The sequence below is a fragment of the Oncorhynchus tshawytscha genome, linkage group LG22, assembly GCF_018296145.1.
Source record: "Oncorhynchus tshawytscha isolate Ot180627B linkage group LG22, Otsh_v2.0, whole genome shotgun sequence".
NCBI lineage: Eukaryota > Metazoa > Chordata > Actinopteri > Salmoniformes > Salmonidae > Oncorhynchus > Oncorhynchus tshawytscha.
Genome location: NC_056450.1, coordinates 28,957,896 through 28,980,238, shown reverse-complemented (window position 1 = coordinate 28,980,238; position 22,343 = coordinate 28,957,896). Strand labels below are relative to the sequence as shown.

The following is a 22,343-nucleotide window of genomic DNA, read 5'->3' as shown; positions in this document are numbered from 1 at the left end:
ATCTGACCACCTCTAACTCACCGATGAAGTTCCTGAACCGCAGGTTGTCCTCTGCCTGTTTCCAGGTGCGTGGCCAGCTGACCAGCACAGTGTTGTGCTTCAGGCCTCCCAGCCCCCCGACCTGGATCAGGTGGGAGGTCCCATCCCTCAGGTTGGAGGAGATCACCACCTGGGAGAAACCCTTCACCTTCTCTGTCTCCATCAGCTTTCTCAGAGACTGGAGCACACAGTGGAAGAGAGACCAGGGTGTTATAAATGATTCATCACTGTTTCTGTGTGTGTGTCTCTCAGACAGTACGAACCTGATCTGCCTTCTGGGCCTCTGCATGGTTGTTGAGAAAGGTGCCCACCACTGAGGTACCCACGATGGTAAGACCTTTTCCTGCTTTCAGCTGATTGGTCAGGGACAGCAGACGGGGCTGCTCCACATTCTGTTCTGAATCCATGCTCACCAGAACCATAATCTGAGGCCTAACCAGCAAGAATATCAACAATCAGTCACATTCAGATTTACAGAGAGACTAAAGCTGGAAACCGGCAGAAATACCATAGATAATGTCTTTTTTAATTCATGAATATCAAATATCAATATCAAATCTCAATATAATCAAATACATTTCCCTTGAGTTCAGTATGGTACAGATGATGACTAAAGCTTGTGCAATAATAGAAGTGGATCTTGTAGTTGTGAGTACCCCTCTCTGTGACTCACTGACCTCCAGTTCTTGGTGTGAGGCGGTCCCTCCTCCAGCCTCATGAGGGCGAAGCGAGCAGCGCTGAGTGAGATGCCACGTATACCATCTCCCCACTCCTTCTCTGCCCTGTCACACAACACCAAGCAGAGAGTTAGAGCCAATTAACCATCAATGAACTGACATTTTCACTGATGCTTAGTATGTGTGTTTAATAGCCTGTGAGTGTGAACATGAGAACATCCCAACAGTGTTTAACCATTGTATTTCAAAATCTCCAGTTTGATTTATATTTCATTCACATATATTTTTTAATGCCAAGAGTGTGGAAAGCTGTCATAAAGGCAAAGGGTGGCTACTTTGAAGAATCTCAAATATTAAATATATTTTTATTTGTTTCACACTTTTTTTTCACTATTATTTTACAATGTCGAAAATAGTAAAAATAAATATTTTTGACTGGTACTGTGTGTGTAATGTAATGTAATATAATATATATATATATATATATATATATATATATATATATAGATGTGAGGACAATATTAGCATTACATGTAAGTCAGTTTTTACCATCTCCTCTTTGGTCACTGTGAGAGTTCCACATGTTGTGTCTGAAAGTGGTGACATGCCAAATGGTGCTAACCGGAGAAATGTGACTGCTATTCCTACTTTCTTTTCTTTTCCTAATACGTATAATCCAATCTTTGAGTCTCCTGTTGCTATGAAATCTCAAAGTAATCTGACTTGTATTGAAACTGATTTTAAATGCAGTAAAGGTTTGACATTTTAACAACTTAACATTCATAGTTTATTACCTAAAATGGATCATGTCAGGATGTGGACCTCTCAGGCAGACCCTGATATTTTTATTTGATCTGAAACTTGGTTAACTGATAAAACTCTGGTTAAAATGTGTTTAGGGCTGATAGGAAAGGTAAAGGTGGTGGTGTTGCAATTTACACAAATAATTTTCTTTCTTTGTCTCTGTTAAAGGCTACCACCAGTCCTTAACAATTAGAATTTTTGGCTTTAAGTCTTTAGTTGGGTTCAAACCAAAAAATAACAGTTATGTGAACATATCGTCCACCCTCCACCAAGAAGTGTGTACTAAACAAACTCACTGATTTAATTGCAATATTTACTACCCCAGAGGTGTTGATCGCAGGAGATTTTAATCTTGCATGTGGAATGCAGGATGCTGACTGACTGTCAATTATTTTTGTACTAATCTAAATTTGTGCCAGCTGATGACAAAGCCTACTCCTCCAAACTTAAAGGACCCTACGAACTTTGATTGACGTCATATTTACAAATACTCCAGAGTAATATGCTGGGAGTGGGGTATTTTCTTTGGATATTAGTGACCACTGTCCCATTGTATGTGTCAAAGATATACGGATGATGAGATCCAAAGAGGAATACATTTTTTTAATGAACAGGCCTTTTTTTGTGATCTTTATTTTGATGACTTTGATTGTATTGCATCTATACCTGACCCAGAGTTGGCTCTGAACCACTTCTCAAATGTTTTCAACTCTATTGCAGATAAACATGCTCCCTTTAAAAAACTGAGAATTAAAAAATAGGTCTTGCCCTTGGTTCAGTCCTGAGCTATCTGAAGTCATACACAACAGAGATGCTGCCTGGGTGAAAGCTAGATTCACAGACTCGGGCCCAGACTGGCAGTCTTTCAGGCGATTGAGAAATCGGTGTGTATAAAAATAGTTAAAAAAGCAAAATCGGATTATTATGTTAATACACTATCTGAATGTACAGGGAAACCAGCTACATTTTGGAAAGTTGTTATGTCACTGAAGGGTTGTGTCTCCTCTTCTCTCCCCCAATAAATCCATTTAGATTCTGGCCCTATAATGACAAAATTGATATCATTAATGCATTTAATTGCCATTTTATCTCTGCAGGCTATGTATTTGAATGTATTTCAAAGCCAGCTCTTGAAAAGAATAGTTTGGATGTTGATGGTGAAAATATATTGACTGAAAATGCTGGTCAGGAGTTTTCATTTTGGAAATTCACCGATAAGGAAGTCCTGGATGCTTTGCTAACATTAGACAAAATAAATCCACAGGGGCTGATCATTTGCAGCCTGGTCTGCTTAAGGGTGCAGCTCCCTTTATTGCTGGCTCTGTAGCACACATTTTAATTAACATTGTTATCAGGAAGTATTCCCAAACCATGGAAATCCGCAAGTGCTGCCACTACATAAGGAGGGATACAAAGGATCTTGACAACTATCGCACCATTTCAAGACGACCTTCTTTAGTGAAGATTCCTGAATCCTTGGTTAATGTACAACTTAATTCCTTGGGTGCTAAAAAGAGCTGCGCTGCTTTGTTTATTGACCTGTCAAAGGCGTTCAACACTGTTAAATTCTTCAGCAAAACAGAATGATTATCAAAAATAGGCCTGGGATATACAGCCCGTGAAAGGTTTCAGAATTATCTTAGTGACAGAACTCAGGTCATCTTCACAAATGGGGTTAAATCTGAATTCCTTGAGATTCAAAAAGGTGTTCCTCAGGGTTTGATTTATTATTACTGTTGTTCACCTTGTACATTCATGACATAGGAAACACTGTTAATACTTGTAACATTCATCTCTATGCAGATGACACAGTTTTGTATTCCTGTGCCACCTCGGTGCAGCAGGCCATTCGTGAACTTCAGCATGAATTCAGAAATCACTTACAGATCTTAAATTAAATCAAATTTGACTTGTCACATGCGCCAAATACAACCGGTGTAGACCTTACAGTGAAATGCTTACTTTACAAGCCCTTAACCAACAATGCAGTTTTATGAAAATAAGAGAGATAAGAATAACAAATAATTAAAGAGCAGCATTAAATAACAACAGCAGGGATATATAAATCGGGTACCTGTACAGAGTCAATGTGCGGGGGCCCTGGTGCCGAGGTAATATGTACATGTAGGTAGAGTTATTAAAGTGACTATGCATAGATAACAGTGAGTAGCAGTAGCAGTAGCGTGGAGGGGGGGTAGCCATTCGATTAGCTTTTCAGGAGTCTTATGGCTTGGGGGTAGAAGTTGTTTAGAAGCCTCTTGGACCTAGACTTGGCACTCCGGTAACGCATGCCGTGCGGTAACAGAGAGAACAGTCTATGATTAGAGTGGCTGGAGTCTGACAATTTTTAGGGCCTTCCTCTGACACTGCCTGGTATAGAGGTCCTGGATTGCAGGAAGCTTGGTCCCGGTGATGTACTGGGCCGTACGCACTACCCTCTGTAGTGCCTTGCGGTCGGAAGCCGAGCAGTTGCCATACCAGGCAGTGATGCAACCTGTCAGGATGCTCTCGATAGTGCAGCTGTAAAGACTTTTGAGGATCTGAGGACCCATGCCAAATCTTTTCTGAGGGGGAATAGGTTTTGTTGCGCCCTCTTCACAAATGTCTTGGTGTGCTTGGACCATGTTAGTTTCTTGATGATGTGGATACCAAGGAAATTGAAGCTCTTAACCTGCTCCACTACAGCCCCGTCGATGAGAATGGGGGCATGCTTGGTCCTCCTTTTCCTGTAGTCCACAATCATCTCCTTTGTCTTGATCACGTTGAGGGAGACGTTGTTGTCCTTGCACCACACGGTCAGGTCTCTGACCTCCTCCCTATAGGCTGTCTCATCATTGTCGGTTATCAAGCTTACCACTATTATGTCATCAGCAAACTTAATGATGGTGTTGGAGTCGAGCCTGGCCGTGCAGTCATGAGTGAACAGGGAGTACAGGAGGAGACTGAGCACACACCCCTGAGGGGCCCCCGTGTTGAAGATCAGCGTGGCGGATGTGTTGTTACCCACCCTTAACACTCGTCAGGAAGTCCAGGATCCAGTTGCAGAGGGAGGTGTTCAGTCCCAGGGTCCTTAGCTTAGTGATGAGCTTTGAGAGCACTATGATGTTTGAATGCTGAGCTGTATTCAATGAATAGCATTCTCACACAGGTGTGCCTTTTGTCCAGGTGTGAAAGGGCAGTGTGGAATGCAATAGAGATTGCATCATCTGTGGATCTGTTTGTGTGGTATACAAATTGGAGTGGGTCTAGGGTTTCTGGGATAACGGTGTTGATATGAGCCTTTCAAAGCATTTCATGGCTACATACGTGAGTGCTACGGGTTGGTAGTCATTTAGGCAGGTTACCGTAGTGTTCTTGGGCACAAGGACTATGGTGGTCTGCTTAAAACATGTTGGTATTGCAGACTCAGACAGGGAGAGGTTGAAAATGTCAGTGAAGACACTTGCCAGTTGGTCAGCGCATGCTCGGAGTACACGTCCTGGTAATCCGCCTGGCCCTGTGGCCTTGTGAATGTTGACCTGTTTTAAGGTCTTACTTACATCGGCTGCGGAGAGCGTGATCACACAGTCATCAGGAAAACAGCTGATGCTCTCATGCATGTTTCAATGTTACTTGCCTTGAAGTGAGCATAGAAGTTATTTAGCTCGCCTTGTAGGCTCATGTTACTGGGAAGCTCTTGGCTGTGTTTCCCTTTGTAGTCTGTAATAGTTTGCAAGCCCTGCCACATCCGACGATCGTCGGAGCTGGTGTAGTGCGATTCCATCTTAGTCCTGTATTGAAGCTTTTCTTGTTTGATGGTTCATCTGATGGCATAGTGGGATATCTTATAAGCTTCTGGGATAGAGACCCGTTCCTTGAAAGTAGCAGCTCTACCCTTTAGCTCAGTGCAAATGTTGCCTGTAAATCATGGCTTCTGGTTGGGGTATGTATGTACAGTCACTGTGGGGACGACGTCCTCGATGCACTTATTGATAAAGCCAGTGACTGATGTGCTGTACTCTTCAATGTCATTTGAAGAATCTCTGAACATATTCCATTCTGTGCTAGCAAAACAGTCCTGTAGTTTAGCATCTGCTTCATCTGACCACTTTTTTATAGGCCGAGTCACTGGTGCTTCCTGCTTTAATTTTTGCTTGTAAGCAGGAATCAGGAGGATAGAATTCTGGTTAGATTTGCCAAATGGAGGGCGAGCTTTGTACTCGTCTCTATGTGTTGAGTAAAGGTGGTCTAGAATTTTTTTCCCTATGGTTGCACATTTAACATGCTGATAGAAATTAGTTAAAACTGATTTAAATTTCCCTGCATTAAAGTCCCCGGCCACTAGGAGCACCGCCTCTGGATGAGTGTTTTCCTGTTTGCTTATGGCGGTATACAGCTCATTGAGTGTGGTTTTAGTACCAGCATCGATCTGTGGTGGTATGTAGACAGCTACCAAAAATACAGATGAAAACTCTCTAGGTAGATAGTATGGTCTACAGCTTATCATGAGATACTCTACCTCAGTTGAGCAAAACCTTGAGACTTCCTTAGATATCGTGCACCAGCTGTTGTTTACATATATGCATAGGCCCCCGCCCCGTGTCTTACCAGAGGCTGCTGTTCAATCCTGTCGATAGAGTGTATAACCCACCAGCTGTATGTTCTTAATGTCGTCGTTCAGCCACAACTCGGTGAAACATAAGATATTACAGTTTTTAATGTCCCGTTGGTAGGATATACGTGCTTTCAGTTTGACCCATTTACTTTCCAGCGATTGATCTTTAGCTAGCAGAATGGAAGGCAAAGGCAGATTAGCCACTCGTCGCCTGATCCTCACAAGGCACCCTGATCTTTTTCTGCGAAATAGCCGTTTCCTTCTCCAGCGAATGGCAGGGATCTGGGTCTAGTGTCTGTAGTATCTCCCTCCCGTCTGACTCATTGAAGAAAAACTCTGATCTGAGGTAAGTAATCGCAGTTCTGATGTCCAGAAGCTCTTTTCGGTCATAAGAAATGGTAGCAGCAACATTATGTACAAAACAAGTTACGAACAACGCAAAAAAACAAACAAAATAGCATGGTTGGTTAAGAGCCAATAAGACGGCAGCTATCCCCTCCGGCGCCTTCATAATGCGTTAAATATAAGTCAAACCAAGCTCATACTGTTCTTTAGGTCATGAAATGTTGACACTGAGAACCTGCATATTTGCGCTACAAATGGAGCCCAAATTGAACTTGTTGAACTTGAACTTGATGACAAGTTGTCCTTTGTAACGCATATAGAAAATATGTCTAAGAAGCTAAGATTCAAGATTGTCTGTTCATATCGAAATAAATCATGCCTCTATATTGAAAACAGGAGAACAATTGTTCAAACAATGCTTCTCCATGTATTGGATTTTGGTGATATTGTTTACATGCATGCGGCAACCTTTGTACCATTCCGCAATACGTTTTATCACAGGGGACAATTTTAGGACTCATCATTGTAGTCTGTATAAAAATGTGGGATGGACCTCTCTGTCTGTAAGAAGAGAGCTGCATTCTCTTTGATTTATTTACAAAGCAATCTTACAGAAACTCCCCTCATATGTAACTTCATTAATTAAGTTAAGAATCATAAGTTACCAAACCTGTTCTCAGGAATGGACAATACTTGCGATCCCTTCAGTCTCCACAGATTTGGGAAAATCTACGTTTTGTTATTGTAGGCTGAATTATATAGTTTTATACACATATATGAGCATGTTTTCTTATTCTGTTTTTATTGTAATATGTACAGGGCTCTCTTGTGAAATTGATTTTTAATCTCAAGGTTAAATAAATTATTTATTTTGACTATTATATATAATTTCTTAGTTCTGATTTTTCTTTGCTTTGTAGTCCAAGGTTGGAAGCTCACTCACCCAGCGAACTCAATGTATTTGTAGATGCAGGTAGCAATCACCATGGCAACAATGGCGTAGTACCAGGAACAGATAAACATGAGCGACAGACACAAGCTCATGCCCAGGAAGGAGAGAGCCCTGTTGGGGAGAGGGACAGGAAGTTATATCCTCAGTCTGTTGCTGCGACAGTCAAACCAGTCACTGATTATAATAATGGCCACAGATTGGAGACAGGATATCTTGTCTCTCTGTCTGCTGTTGTTACATTCAAGCCACAAGAGGGTCATTATAGGCTAAGCCAGGCTCCAGATTCCCACAGTGTCTCTGGCAGACTACTCAGGTAAATAACCGCTTCCTAACAGGAACCTACCTGGTCTGGCTTGATATCCAGTGCAAAACACAAATGCTGTAGTAGACTGTTTCACACCTGAGAATATTAGCTAAGCAGCGCTATTTGGCGATGATCCCATGGCTAACATATAGAGCTATGTCTGCTATGTTGAGTTGTTTAACTCACCAGTGGTAGAACTTGAAGCGAGGCCTCCAGTTGGGGGTTCTCAGCAGAGTTTGCAGGGCACAGGCCAGGTTGACAAACATGTAGCACATCAAGAAGAACCTACACAGAGAGAGAAAGAAGAACTCAGAACAGCTATACTTGCTACCAAGACATAACCATCTCCATAGTGTGTTCAGGAGAAGCAGAGTATATATTAGACATGTGGTTGTCTTACATGGAGAGGATGGGGGCAACAGCGTCCAGAGAGGCGATGATGATGCCGATCTCACAGATACTGGCTGTGAGGAGTAGGGCCCAGGTAGGCTCTCCGTTGGCCTTGCCATGCCCAAAAACCTACAGACAACGCACAACAGTGAGGTACAATGAACTATTAACACCCACACCTGCATGCACGCACACACCCACACCTGAACCTATAGCACATTGTAGTATTAAGTTGAGTGGACTGCAAGAGTTTCAGCCCCTCTCGTCCTCTCATTCAGGTCACACTGGTCCTTGCTGCAGCATGATTAATCACTATCGTCCCTATATCACACGTTAGTCATGTCTGCTCAGTCTGGGAAACTTTTCCTCATTTAATCAGTGGGGGTGACAGACAGCTCCTGTCACAGCAACTCAACCTGAGCCTGGACTATAGAAGGACCATGAATTAGTAATCACTGCTAGCCCCGACACACTTGAGGGCTATTTGAGTAGAGTGGATCTACATTTCTCTGAACAAACAGAGAAATTGTCTCGATGGTATTAGAAGAGTAGAAATAGTGGTTCTGGTAATAAAATGCAGTATAACATATACAGAAAATTACTAATGTCCGCTGATTGACCACTCCACGAAGTAAATAGTGCTAGTGTATATGTATGTATGTATGTATGTATGTATGTATGTATGTATGTATGTATGTATGTATGTATGTATGTATGTATGTATGTATGTATGTATGTATGTATGTATGTATGTATGTATGTATGTATGTATGTGTATGTATGTATGTATGTATGTGTGTATGTGTGTGTGTGTGTGTGTGTGTGTTTACTCACTTTAAGGAAAGGGATTACGCTATCGCGGGAGATGGCCTGCAGGAGGCGTGGTGCTCCAGTCAAACTCTGAAGCCCTGCCCCACAGGTGGAGAAGAAGGAGCCAATCACGATCACCCATGGTGAAGGCCACGCCAGGGTACCAATTACAAGGTTACCATCCACCCCCTCACCAAACCTGAAGTCAGAGAGACAGATCTAAGTTGCCTTTTTCAATTAGTTTTTGTTATAACAGCTACCCTCGTCCACTGTCCATTGCAGTATCAATTCAGTGCACACATTCTCAATCAAGTCCTTTAAGTATTATTTGTTATTCTATGTGTTGCATCTGATTACATGGACAATTAGTGGGAGAGTATTGATTTTGAGATGGGCAAGACTCACGAGGCAACGATGCTAGCTATAGTAATACAGGAAGTGGATGTAGAGTGGAATACAAATAACTTACTTGTCCCTCAGGACCACCCCTTCAATGCAGGCCCCAAACAGGACCACGGCAGACATGTCTGGGAGGAGCAGTGAAGAAACACACACCCAGACCTCACAATACACACATTACACAATGAAGAGCAACAATACGCTGCACTTGACCCATTTATGAAATTGCTTATTCCAGTTACTAATAAGCATGCACCCGTTAAGAAAACGTCTGTAACAACTGTTAAATCCCTGTGGATTGATAAGGAATGGAAAACTTGTATGGTTGAGAGGGATGAGGCAAAAGGAATGGCAAATAAGTGTCTGCACAAAAACATACTGTAAATTGAGAAATTATGTGAATAAATATGTGATAAATTATATGAAGAACGATAGAAAAAGCTTTGGAGCACCTTAAATGAAATTCTGGGCAAAAGGCAAACTCAGCTCCATCATTTATTGAATCAGATGGCTCCTTCATCATAAAACCCAGTGATATTGCCAACTATTTTAATGATTTTTTCATTGGCAAGGTTAGCAAACTTAGGCATGACATGCCAGCAATAAAACTATGACACTATACATCAATGACAACATTATGAAAGACAAGAACTGTAATTTGGAAGACTAGGTTTTTTGTTGTTGTTGTCTATCAATAATGACAAGCCACCTGGGTCTGACAACTTGGATGGAAAATGACAGTGGATGATATTGCTACTCCTATTTGCCATATCTTCAATCTAAGCCTACAATCTAGGTAAACCTTTGGAAAAAAATGTATTTGACCAGACAGACTTTTAGCACACTTATAGAGAAAGACATTCAACATGCAGGGGCACAAATTACTGATGATTGGCTGAGAGAAATTGATGATAAAAAGATTGTGGGAGCTACAGGCTTTAGTACAAACTGTCTCCCAAGCATTTACAAAACCTGAAACTTAATTAAGAATCAAATGCTTCATATTGTCTATTCAAATGTCACCCATATTATATGTAACATTCCAGTGTATTTTTGTCAGTAGTCCCTGAGAAGTTTCAAAAAACATGGACTGCTCCAGTAAGACTGGCAGTATTTACTGTAGTAAAGGATACACACTATAGAAGTAGTGGTGATGGCTGCTATGGTGCCTATGGGGATGGACTTCTGGGCATCACGCAGGTCTCCAGAGCGGTTAGAGCCAGCCATGATGCCTGGGAGGCAGAGGGACAGAAGTAGAGAGGGACAGAAGAGGGGGGGGAACAGGATCAAACAGGAACCATTCCCATCCTTCACACTTGATGTGTAATGGCTTGTCCTATGTTTCACACATGTTTTTTACTTATTTATTTTTACTGTGCTAGCTAGGGAGTGCTGTCTGAAAGTGATAAAGTGGAGGCCCAACAACAACAACAAAAAATCTGAATTTTTGATTAGCAACATTTAAAAAACGAATTCTTTACTTGTAATAGCAACAGTGTTTTTGTGTTTGTTGTTTTTACAATCCAGAAAACTGGTGAAGTGTTCAACAAACCATTTTACATCACCAGCAGCAGCTCTCACAAAACATGATAATACTAATGTCACAGAGCAAATGCTTGTACACAATGGGAATTTTATTCAGCGGTTATGAAACTGGGATGATAGTGGGAATGTGACTCATGTATTCCCCAGACTTTCTGCTGATGTGGTTTTTGGCAGAAATTCCACTTGATCTAATTTCACCTCATTCAGCTCCTCTAGTGTCATCAGTTCTGGAAAGTATTTCTCTGTCTCTCTCTCTGCATTTGGGACTGTGGAGAGACTCCCAGGTTACTATAAAGTGGATATAACAATAGGAATTATGTTTCTCATGTGAGAAATCCAATACTGCCGTTAGGTGGCCTTGTATAAAACTATTATTAGTCAAAGGATACAAGCAGTGCTTTTTTTAATGTAGCATTTACTTTGAAATCATAAGGTAAAATGTTAATTTAATTATAATAACTTAATATAGGTGATTAGATTGATCATGTTTGTGCTTGGCTGAAACAAAAGCATGTACCCATACTGTCCTTTTGGTATATTATTGGCCTAGTCCGTCCCCTAGTCTGACCCCTGACCGTTGACCCAGTGATTGACCTGTGACCCCAGCAGCGACTGACCTGTGACAGAGGGGAAATAGATCCCCACCAGCAGGGTGAAGAAGCTGGTGATGTCAGCCAGGACATAACGGTTGGAGTTGGTGATGGGAGCGTCAGGGTCCTGCATGGCTGAGATTCCTCGCTTCTCCAAGAAGTCTCCCTTCTCCAGGTAGTAACCAAACAGGTTCTCTGTGAGAGTGAGACAGAGACAGAGAGATGCACAAACATCATAATAATAACATACCTCTTGTGGAGTACCAGTATGTCTCTCTATTACAGACTACATTAGCTTACAATACGTTCTGAATGGGGCACTTCTTACCAGCCAGTATACCACTGCTAACCCCTGGGATGCCCTGGATCTCAGAAACATTGTTGTTGGCAAAGTACTCATCACAGGTAGCGTTGAGGAACTCAGAGTCGCAGAAAATCTTCCACAGCTTGGTGGTGACCGTGCCGTTGTCCCTCTCAATGACCTTGGCACACACGTCAAATCCCTTGGAGATCAGAGTGCGGTTCCCCAGGATGCACACGCTGTAGGGGGAGGACAGACAAGACATCATCAGCCACCGGTCTATTTAGAGGTTAGGAAAACATTACAAAAATTAACATAAATATGCAATTCTCATGACTTAACTAAGTAAATGAAGTAAACATTAAACATGACCAGAGACAGGGTCATCATGACATTTGTTTAGTTTTTTTTGTAAAGCTCTAACAACTTTAAAGTTGGAAACCTTAATTGGTCAAACTCCCATGTCCGTTTGGTATAATACAACAACAAAGAAGTTACTGCAAACAACAAACACCATTCCCCCTGGACATTATTCCACGCGTGGTAGGACAGCAGAATATGCAGCGCAATTTTTTTTCTCCCATGCTGACGAATGCGTCTCTCCTCTGTTTTCATCAACAAAATCAAAACAATAACAACGGCGCTGGGGCGAACAATGGCTCAGTCAGGTCAGACTTACGGGAAAACAGGGGGTTCAAAGGCCGTCTTGATGACCCCAGCATAAACAGCCAGGATGGACAGAATAACGCACGCTAGGAAGACCAGAGCCAGCTTGTTGACATATTTGACCCCCACAAACACCACCGTGGCCATGAAACTGAGCACAATGGTGCCGTACACGCGCATGTTGTTCAGCATCGCTGCCTCCATATCAGCCCCTTCCAGACCCTCCATCTTAAAAATGGCCGCCTGGGGAAGGATGTAAATCTAGAAGGGAAAGATGGAGGGAGAGAGAGAAAGGGAAGGGAAGAGAACATGAGAGAAGAAGAGAGGAGAGAGTAAGAATAGGATGGAGGGAGAGAAAGGGTGTGTTAAAAAAATGATAGAGGGAGGTATGAGGATGGAGGGAGAGAATGCGAGCAAGTGTCAGAAAAGGAGGATGAAGGAAAAAAGGAGGAAGGGAGTGAGAAGAGAGATCAGACATGATCTCAAACATTGGAGACATCAGATAAACATAATAAAAATTGTATTGTTTTTATGATGGTGGATGATGGAACAGACAAGGCACTAACAAATGAACCAGCATATGAAAGGAAATGCACTTAGTATTATTTTGAAAAAGCATCAGATCTAAATAAAGCTCTGAGTGTGACAGCTTGCTGGATGAATTCATGATAATTGAGATATTATGTCTCTAAGGAAAAATCACTCAGGAATTGCAACAACTTTTCATACTTGTCTAAAATGAAAATATATTAACATAATGGGTTTCAATTGATTGTATTTAGTGGGTAACTTTCGGCATCCTCATCCCTGGCATTACAATCTACACTGAAAAAAACAGACATGTGAGTGCACATCTTCCCTTTGCATTAATCAATGTTGCGGTCTCGCCCCAATATAAAACGCTGGAAAAGGCACAGAGGAATGCAAAACAGATAGTAAACAAAACAATAAAATAATAGCAAGCATCTATCCTTACCAGCAGAAGTTCGATGGCACCAAGGATGTACATGGCACCCGCAAAAGTAGTCCCCAAATAGAAGCAGATTCCGACAGCTCCGCCAAACTCAGGCCCCAGGGAACGGGAGATCATGTAGTAGGAGCCTCCGGCTGAGACACACAAACACAACCATTGGCATTTCTCTTTGGCTCTATTTCTGCAACATTGTCTTCAAAGATTAACCACAGGTCTGCACAAAAGTCTAAAGAATTGGGGCTTGAATCTGCGAAAGCAGTAGTTTGTAAACAAAAAGATAGTGCTGCATAGACATTGCTTAGGCATGTTAGAGAGCTTGAATACAGTTCTAGACTTTCTCTACATTACTATGGTTCTATGGATAGGAACAAAATATATTATATGTTTCTGAATAGAATAGTTTCACACTGACTTTGTGCAGGTGGTGGAAGCGGCGCTAATACAGTGTGGTTCTGATTTAGCCATGCTAGCATTACCTAAGCTGTGTTCGAATACCCATACTAATATACTGTATACTACAAACTTAATGAGTACCCATACTAACATACTGTATACTACAAACTTAATGAGTATATACTACACTGCTCAAAAAAATAAAGGGAACACTTAAACAACACAATGTAACTCCAAGTCAATCACACTTCTGTGAAATCAAACTGTCCACTTAGGAAGCAACACTGATTGATAATAAATTCCACATGCTGTTGTGCAAATGGAATAGACAACAGGTGGAAATTATAGGCAATTAGCAAGACAACCCCAATAAAGGAGTGGTTCTGCAGGTGGGGACGACAGACCACTTCTCAGTGCCTATGCTTCCTGGCTGATGTTTTGGTCCCTTTTGAATGCTGGTGGTGCTTTCACTCTAGTGGTAGCATGAGACGGAGTCTACAACCCACACAAGTGGCTCAGGTAGTGCAGCTCATCCAGGATGGAACATCAATGCGAGCTGTGGCAAGAAGGTTTGCTGTGTCTGTCAGCGTAGTGTCCAGAGCATGGAGGCGCTACCAGGAGACAGGCCAGTACATCAGGAGACGTGGAGGAGGCCGTAGGAGGGCAACAACCCAGCAGCAGGACCGCTACCTCCGCCTTTGTGCAAGGAGGAGCAGGAGGAGCACTGCCAGAGCCCTGCAAAATTACCTCCAGCAGGCCACAAATGTGCATGTGTCTGCTCAAACGGTCAGAAACAGACTCCATGAGGGTGGTATGAGGGCCCGACGTCCACAGGTGGGGGTTGTGCTTACAGCCCAACACCGTGCAGGACGTTTGGCATTTGCCAGAGAACACCAAGATTGGCAAATTCGCCACTGGCGCCCTGTGCTCTTCACAGATGAAAGCAGGTTCACACTGAGCACATGTGACAGACGTGACAGAGTCTGGAGACGCCGTGGAGAACGTTCTGCTGCCTGCAACATCCTCCAGCATGACCGGTTTGGCGGGGGGTCAGTCATGGTGTGGGGTGGCATTTCTTTGGGGGCCGCACAGCCCTCCATGTGCTCGCCAGAGGTAGCCTGACTGCCATTAGGTACCGAGATGAGATCCTCAGGCCCCTTGTGAGACCATATGCTTGGTACGGTTGGCCCTGGGTTCCTCCTAATGCAAGACAATGCTAGACCTCATGTGGCTGGAGTGTGTCAGCAGTTCCTGCAAGAGGAAGGCATTGATGCTATGGACTGGCCCGCCCGTTCCCCAGACCTGAATCCAATTGAGCACATCTGGGACATCACGTCTCGCTCCATCCACCAACGTCACGTTGCACCACAGCCTGTCCAGGAGTTGGCGGATGCTTTAGTCCAGGTCTGGGAGGAGATCCCTCAGGAGACCATCCGCCACCTCATCAGGAGCATGCCCAGGCATTGTAGGGAGGTCATACAGGCACGTGGAGGCCACACACACTACTGAGCCTCATTTAGACTTGTTTTAAGGACATTACATCAAAGTTGGATCAGCCTGTAGTGTGGTTTTCCACTTTAATGTTGAGTGTGACTCCAAATCCAGACCTCCATGGGTTGATACATTTGATTTCCATTGATACTTTTTGTGTGATTTTGTTGTCAGCACATTCAACTATGTAAAGAAAAAAGTATTTAATAAGAATATTTTATTCATTCAGATCTAGGTGTTATGTGTTATTTTAGTGTTCCCTTCATTTTTTTGAGCAGTGTATATACTATTAGTTAATTTTAGTATACTGTAAACGAGGAGTATGCTTTCAGTTGAGCGTACTAGCGCTTTGCCTGTCTACCGGAAGTTGATACTGTTGCTATTCAACCTCTTGCTAGATACTTAGCATAACAAATGACTAGTTAGACATTTTACGACTTACGACTTTTACGGGTGTGTTCTTAAATTCAATCTGGAGTGCCAGAGTGTGCTCGTAAATTCAGAGCGTTGTCAGGTTGGTCGTTTGTAAATTCAGGGCGTTTCGCTCTCGGAGGGCACACTGGACGCTCGGGCCGAGGAGTAGGGTTGATTTGAGTGTTCTGACCTTACAACGGCAGCCAAACACCCAAGCTAACTTGCTAGCTAACTTGCTAGCTACTTCCAGACACAAATGAGACCACTGACCATTTTACTCGCCCTAGAAGAGCTGGTTAGGCAGTTCTCATGTTATCCAGAGCGTTGGTGACTGTAACTGTGCTGCTGGCAACAATTTAATTATGATTTTTTTGCCAACGTTTACTGATATATTCATATTCAACGGGTGTTGAGCGCTCATAAATTCATTATTCTGTGCTCTGGTACACTCAGACAGAGTGCTCTGAAATCAGAGTAGATGGCCAGAGTGAATTTACAAAAGCACCCGAATGTCCATCAAACGCACAACGACTATACCATTTAGCTAAGCTAAGAATGACGAGAATAATCAAGTCAGAAAACGTTGGGTAGTTAGATAGCCTATAGTTAATATACTGGCAAGTTTGATGTATAAGTAGCCCACTAACATTATGTAGCTAGCTAACATACCGGTACATACTGCTGTAATAATTTCTCTGTCTGAGCACCCACCCCAGATTTATTTTTTCCTTATCAAAGTTGTCAAAAGAGTCCGTTGTCGAAACCAGACCCGAGTTACTGTTGCATAGGGTCGGGTTTTCGAGACTAAGTATTACCTGTCCACAGACCTGAGCAATATCAGAGGACATGAAAACCTAATTGCTTGGAAATAACAACAGGTTTGCCCTGCGGCACCCAGGCCTCCCACGCATGCACACACTGTGTTACGCACTCACCTGGCACCACTCCATTCGTTGCGATGGCACTCATGGAGATCGCTGTCAGCATGGTCTGAGACAAGAGAGTCAGTGGGGAGAGAAAACGATATATTTAAAATGGAGGAGATGTTAAATATATTTTATTCACCAGCTGCAGAGTTCTGATTCTTAGTTGAATAATGTATTGTTTGTGATGCTCCATCCTTATGCCATACTTCAGTATGAACATTGTGAAGATGGTTCAAAATAGTTTCTTAGTTATATACTGAACAAAAATACACTATATATACAAAAGTGTGTGGACACCCCTTCAAATTAGTGAATTTGGCTATTTTAGCCACTCAGCCATTGCTGACTGGTGTATCAAATCGAGAACACAGACATGCAATCTCCATATCCAAACATTGGCAGTAGAACGGCATTATAGAAGAGCTCAGTGACTTTCAACGTGGCACCGTCATAGGATGCCACCTTTCCAACAAGTCAGTTTGTTACATTTCTGCCCTGCTAGAGCTGCCCCAGTGAACTATAGGTGCTTTAATTGTGGAGTAGAAACGTCTAGGAGCAACAACGGCTCAGCTGTAAAGTGGTAGGCCACACAAGCTCACAGAACGAGACTGCCGAGTGCTGAAGCGCATAGCGTGTAAAAGCGTCTGTCCTCTGTTGCAGCACTCACTACCAAGTTCCAAACTGCCTCTGGAAGCAATGTCACAAGAACTGTTCTCCGGGAGCTTCATAAAATGGGTTTCCATGGTCAAGCAGCTGCACACAAGCCAAAGATCACCATGCGCAATGCCAAGCTTTGGCTGGAGTGGTTCAAAGTTCACCACATTTTGACTCTGAAGCAGTGGAAACGCGTTCTCTGGAGTGATGAATCACTCTTCACTATCTGGCAGTCCGACGGATGCCAGGAGAACACTACCCACCCAAATGCATAGTGACAAATCTTAATGCTACAGCATACAATGACATTCTAGACGATTCTGTACTTCCAACTTTGTGGCAACAGTTTGGGGAAGGCCTTTTCCTGTTTCAGCATGACAATGCCCTCGTGCACAAAGCTAGGTACATACAGAAATGGTTTGTCAAGATCGCTGTGGAAGAACTTGACTGCACCGGCACAGAGCCCTGACCTCACCCCATTTGAACAACTTTGGGATGAATCGGAATGCCGGCTGCGAGCCAGGCCTAATCGCCCAACATCAGTGCGCGACCTCACTAATACTATTGTGGCTGAATGGAAGCAAGTCCCCGGAGCAATGTTCAAACATCTAGTGGAAAGCCTTCCCGCAAAGGGGGGAACAACTCCATATTACTGACCATGTTTTTGGAATGAGATGTTTAACAAGCAGATGTCCACATACTTTTGGTCATGTAGTGTATAAATGCAACATGTCAAGTGTTGGTCCCATGTTTCATGAGCTGAAATAAAATAACCCAGAAATGTTCCATATGCACAAAAAGCTTATTTCTCTCAAATGTTGTACACAAATGTGTTTACATCCCTTTTAGTGAGCGTTTGTACTTTCCCAAAGATTATCCATCCACCTGACAGGTGTGGCATATCAAGAAGCTGATGAAACAACATGATCATTACACAGATGCACCTTGTGCTGGGGACAATAAAAGGCCACTCTAAAATGTGCCTTTTTGTCACACAACACAATACTACAGGTGTCTCAAAGTGTGTAATTGGCATGCTGACTGCAGCGTCATTTTAGAGAATTTAGAGAATCTGCCTCACAACCGCAGACAACATGTAATCACACTAGCCCAGGTCCTACCAGTCAGACTTCTTCCCTGCGGGATTATCTGAGACCAGCCACCCAGACAGCTGATGAAACTCTGGGTTTGCACAACCAAAGAATTTCTGCACAAACTGTCAGAAACCAGCTCATGGAAGCTCATCTGCGTGATCATCGTCTCACCAGGGCCTTGAACTGACTGCAGTTTGGCATCGTAAACTGACTTCAGTGGGGAAATGCTCACCTTCAATGGCCACTGGCACGCTGGAGAATTGTGCTCTTCACGGATGAATCCCGGTTTCAACTGTACCGGACAGATGGCAGACAGCATGTATGGCGTTGTGTGGGTGAGTGGTTTGCTGATGTCAACGTTGTGAACAGAGTTCCCTATGGTGGCGGTGGGGTTATGGTATGGGCAGGCATAATCTATGGACAATGAGCACAATTTAATTTGATCAATGGCAATTTGAATGCACAGAGATATCTTGACGAGATCCTGAGGCCCATTGTTGTGACATTCATCCATCAGCTTATGTTTCAGCATGATAATGCACGGCCACATGTTGCAAGGATCTGTATGTACACAATTCCTGGAAGCTGAAAATGCCCCAGTTCTTACTTGGCCTGCATACTCACCACACATGTCACCCATTGAGCATGTTTGGGATGCTCTGGATCAACTTGTACAACAGCGTGTTCCAGTTCCCGCCAAGTGGGACAACATTTCAACGGCCACAATCAACAGCTGGATCAAGATCTATGCGAAGGAGATGTGTCGTGCTGCGTGAGGCAAATGGTGGTCCCACCAGATACTGATTGGTTTTCTGATCCACGCCCCTACCTTTTTTTGTAAGGTATCTGTGACCAACAGATGCATATCTGTATTCCCAGTCATGTGAAATCCATAGATTATGGACTAATGAATTGATTTCAATTGACTGATTTCCTTATATGAATTGTAACTTGAAATTGTTGCATGTTGCGTTTAGATTTTTGTTCAGTATATTTGGCAGATGATCGATCATGACAACATACAATGCAACCTTGAACTAACCTGACAACTCATCAATCTAATCATCATCCTGGCAGAAATAAAAGACAGAGATCATAGACATCTATAGTGTCAGTATTTATATTTAAGGTGGGGACAATCTGCAGGCTTGAGATAAAAGTTTCCCTTAGATTTAGGATCAGATAACCCATTGTATAAATAACCTTAATAACAGATTTAGGATCAAATGAGCATACCTGTAAATAACCTTACTTATTTGATGGGTGTAAAAATATCAATATCAAAAATATCTGACCACTGAATCAGTGGTTAGAAGCAACTTCTACACAACCTGTGTGTTCTATCCTTCTATCCTGGGTCCCAGAGCCCCAGATGACCCAGATGGTCAGATGGCATTGGCTAAATAAAGGATAAATAAAGGAGTCATAATAAATATGTTTGGGAAGGCAGACCAACCAACTCTGCTAAAGCTCAGTGATGCAGATAGGGCATTTCACAAATCCACAAGGCAGAATGACAATGTGGAGAGAGGGGGGGGATGTAAGAGAGGAAATGTAGAGTGGAGAGAGAATGAAAGGGACAGACAGGGAGGGAAGTGGGGAGAGAGGGAGGGGTGTATGAGAGAAAATGGAGAGTGGATAGAGAATGAAAGGGACAGACAGGGAGGGAAGTGGGGAGAGGGAGGGAGAAGTTAGGTTTAGTAGGAATCATGAGAGAATAAGAATGAGAGGGAGAAACAGGTGTATGTGAGAGGGAGAGATCAGTGCCTGTGAGAGGGAGAGATAGGTGTATGTGAGAGGGGGAGACAGGTGTCTGTGAGTGTCTGTGAGAGGGAGAGATAAGTGCCTGTGAGAGAGAGACAGGTGTATGTGAGAGGGAGAGATAAGTGCCTGTGAGAGAGAGACAGGTGTATGTGAGAGGGAGAGACAGGTGTCTGTGAGAGAGAGACAGGTGTATGTGAGAGGGAGAGACAGGTGTCTGTGAGCAGGAGAGAGGTGTCTGTGAGAGGGAGAGATAAGTGCCTGTGAGAGAGAGAGACATATGCCTGGGACAGGTGTCTGTGAGAGGGAGAGAGGTGTCTGTGAGAGGGAGAGATAGGTGTCTGTGAGAGGGAGGGACAGGTGTCTGTGAGAGGGAGGGACAGGTGTCTGTGAGAGGGAGAGATAGGTGTCTGTGAGCGGGGAAGAGTTGAAGTAAATAAAAGAGACAGAAGAGAGAAAGACAGAGACAGTCAGAGTTGGAAAAAAAGAGAGCGAGTGAGGTAATTAGGCCAGAGAAAGAGAGTTAGTCAGAATGGTTAGATGGAGACAAATACTGACTGGATCATGGAGGAATCAGAGGGAGAAAGAACAAGATATCTGGATTAAAGGAAAGAGATGGATAGAGAAAGACAATGAAGGAAATAGATCTCAGGACACAGGGAGAGAGAATGAGTCACAGAGAGACAAAAAGAGAGTGACATTATGAACACGATAGAGAGAGATGATTGCGCTCAATCAATACCTCTTCAGTGTGGGTTTCCAGTGGCACGCCTGGAGCTGTGTGTGTGTGTGTGTATTAAGTGGCGACGGGGCCCTCTCAGAGCCCAACAGGCCTGGTGATGTGGCACTGCTATGAGACTCCTTATCCGCTGGTAATGAAGTGACCCTGCTCTCTGAGGAGCACAGATAAAGCCCTAATTGTTTTACTGTTATCTGATGCTGCAGGCAAGGGACCCCGGGACTGCTCTACTGGGAATCATGCTCCTTGAGCATCCCTGGGCAGACAGACAAGCTCCGGGAAGAAGTTGCCCTTTGACACAGATCTGGGATCACCTTACCCCTCATCAAGTGAGGACACATGATATATGTAAATTGACAGCGATGTGAACTGATAACCATGTACAAAGCTGACCTGGGTTCAAATACAATTTCAGGTGTTTTAATTACTTTTCAAATCAAATATTCTTTTGTCATTTCAAATGCACGTGTATTTGAACCCATGTCTGGTACAATGTAGAACAAGACAGGGAAACATGAAGCGTCAAATCAGCGTTGGGTTATAATCTCTTATAAGAGATAGCTTGGACACTTCTCCCATCCTGTGAAAGCCTGCTGTCTTTTCTATCTAAAGGTGCTTCCCATCTGAAAGCGTTCGGAACAGACCCCTTGACCTTTCCAAAAGGTTGTTACGTTACAGAGTTATTCTAAAATTGATTAAATTGTTTTTTTCCTCTCATCAATCTACACACAATACCCCATAATTACAAAGCAAAAACTGTTTTTTAGACATTTGAGAAAAAAAATGAAATATGAAATATCACATTTAAAGTACATAAGTATTCAGACCCTTTACTCAATACTTTGTTGAAGCACCTTTGACAACGATTAAAGCCTCAAGTCTTACGATGCTACAAGCTTGGCACACCTGTATTTGGGAAGTTTCTCCCATTCTTTGCAGATCCTCTCAAGCTCTGTCAGGTTGGATGGGGAGCGTTGCTGCACAGCTATTTTCAGGTCTCTCCAGAGATGTCCGATCGGGTTCAAGTCCAGGCTCTGGCTAGGTCACTCAAGGACATTCAGAGACTTGTCCCGAAGCCACTCCTGCTTTGTCTTGGCTGTGTGCTTAGGGTCATTGTCCTGTTGGAAACCTTTACCCCAGTCTGAGTTCCTGAGCGCTCTGGAGCAGGTTTTCATCAAGGATCTCTCTGTACTTTGCTCCGTTCATCTTTGCCTTGATCCTGACAAGTCACCCAGTCCCTGCCGCTGACAAACACCATGCTTCACCGTAGGGATTGTGCCAAGTTTCTTCCAGATGAGACGCTTGGCATTCAGGCAAAATAGTTCAATCTTGGTTTCATCAGACTAGAGAATCTTGTTTCTCATTGTCTGAGAGTCATTTAGGTGCCTTTTGGCAAACTCCAAGTGGGCTGTCATGTGCCTTTTACTGAGGAGTGGCTTCCGTCTGGCCACTCTACCATAAAGGCCAAATTGGTGGAGTGCT

The 22,343-nt window shown here is 43.2% G+C and overlaps 1 protein-coding gene across 3 annotated transcripts in view; it reads right to left on the bottom strand.

Annotated features, from left to right (window-relative positions):
* The window catches only part of LOC112222271 (solute carrier family 12 member 5), a 120,017-nt gene that overhangs the window by 24,687 nt on the left and 72,987 nt on the right, over nt 1-22,343 (bottom strand). For all 3 annotated transcript variants that reach the window (XM_042304044.1, XM_042304045.1, XM_042304046.1), the window contains exons 5-18: nt 16,623-16,677; nt 13,393-13,523; nt 12,430-12,677; nt 11,778-11,989; nt 11,477-11,644; nt 10,448-10,546; nt 9,385-9,442; nt 8,940-9,114; nt 8,116-8,234; nt 7,902-8,000; nt 7,403-7,522; nt 717-821; nt 303-471; nt 22-217 (exon numbers count right to left, since the gene is read on the bottom strand). In XM_042304044.1, the coding sequence (XP_042159978.1) occupies nt 22-217; nt 303-471; nt 717-821; nt 7,403-7,522; nt 7,902-8,000; nt 8,116-8,234; nt 8,940-9,114; nt 9,385-9,442; nt 10,448-10,546; nt 11,477-11,644; nt 11,778-11,989; nt 12,430-12,677; nt 13,393-13,523; nt 16,623-16,677 (1,954 nt within the window). The remainder of the gene's footprint in view (nt 1-21; nt 218-302; nt 472-716; nt 822-7,402; nt 7,523-7,901; nt 8,001-8,115; nt 8,235-8,939; nt 9,115-9,384; nt 9,443-10,447; nt 10,547-11,476; nt 11,645-11,777; nt 11,990-12,429; nt 12,678-13,392; nt 13,524-16,622; nt 16,678-22,343) is intronic.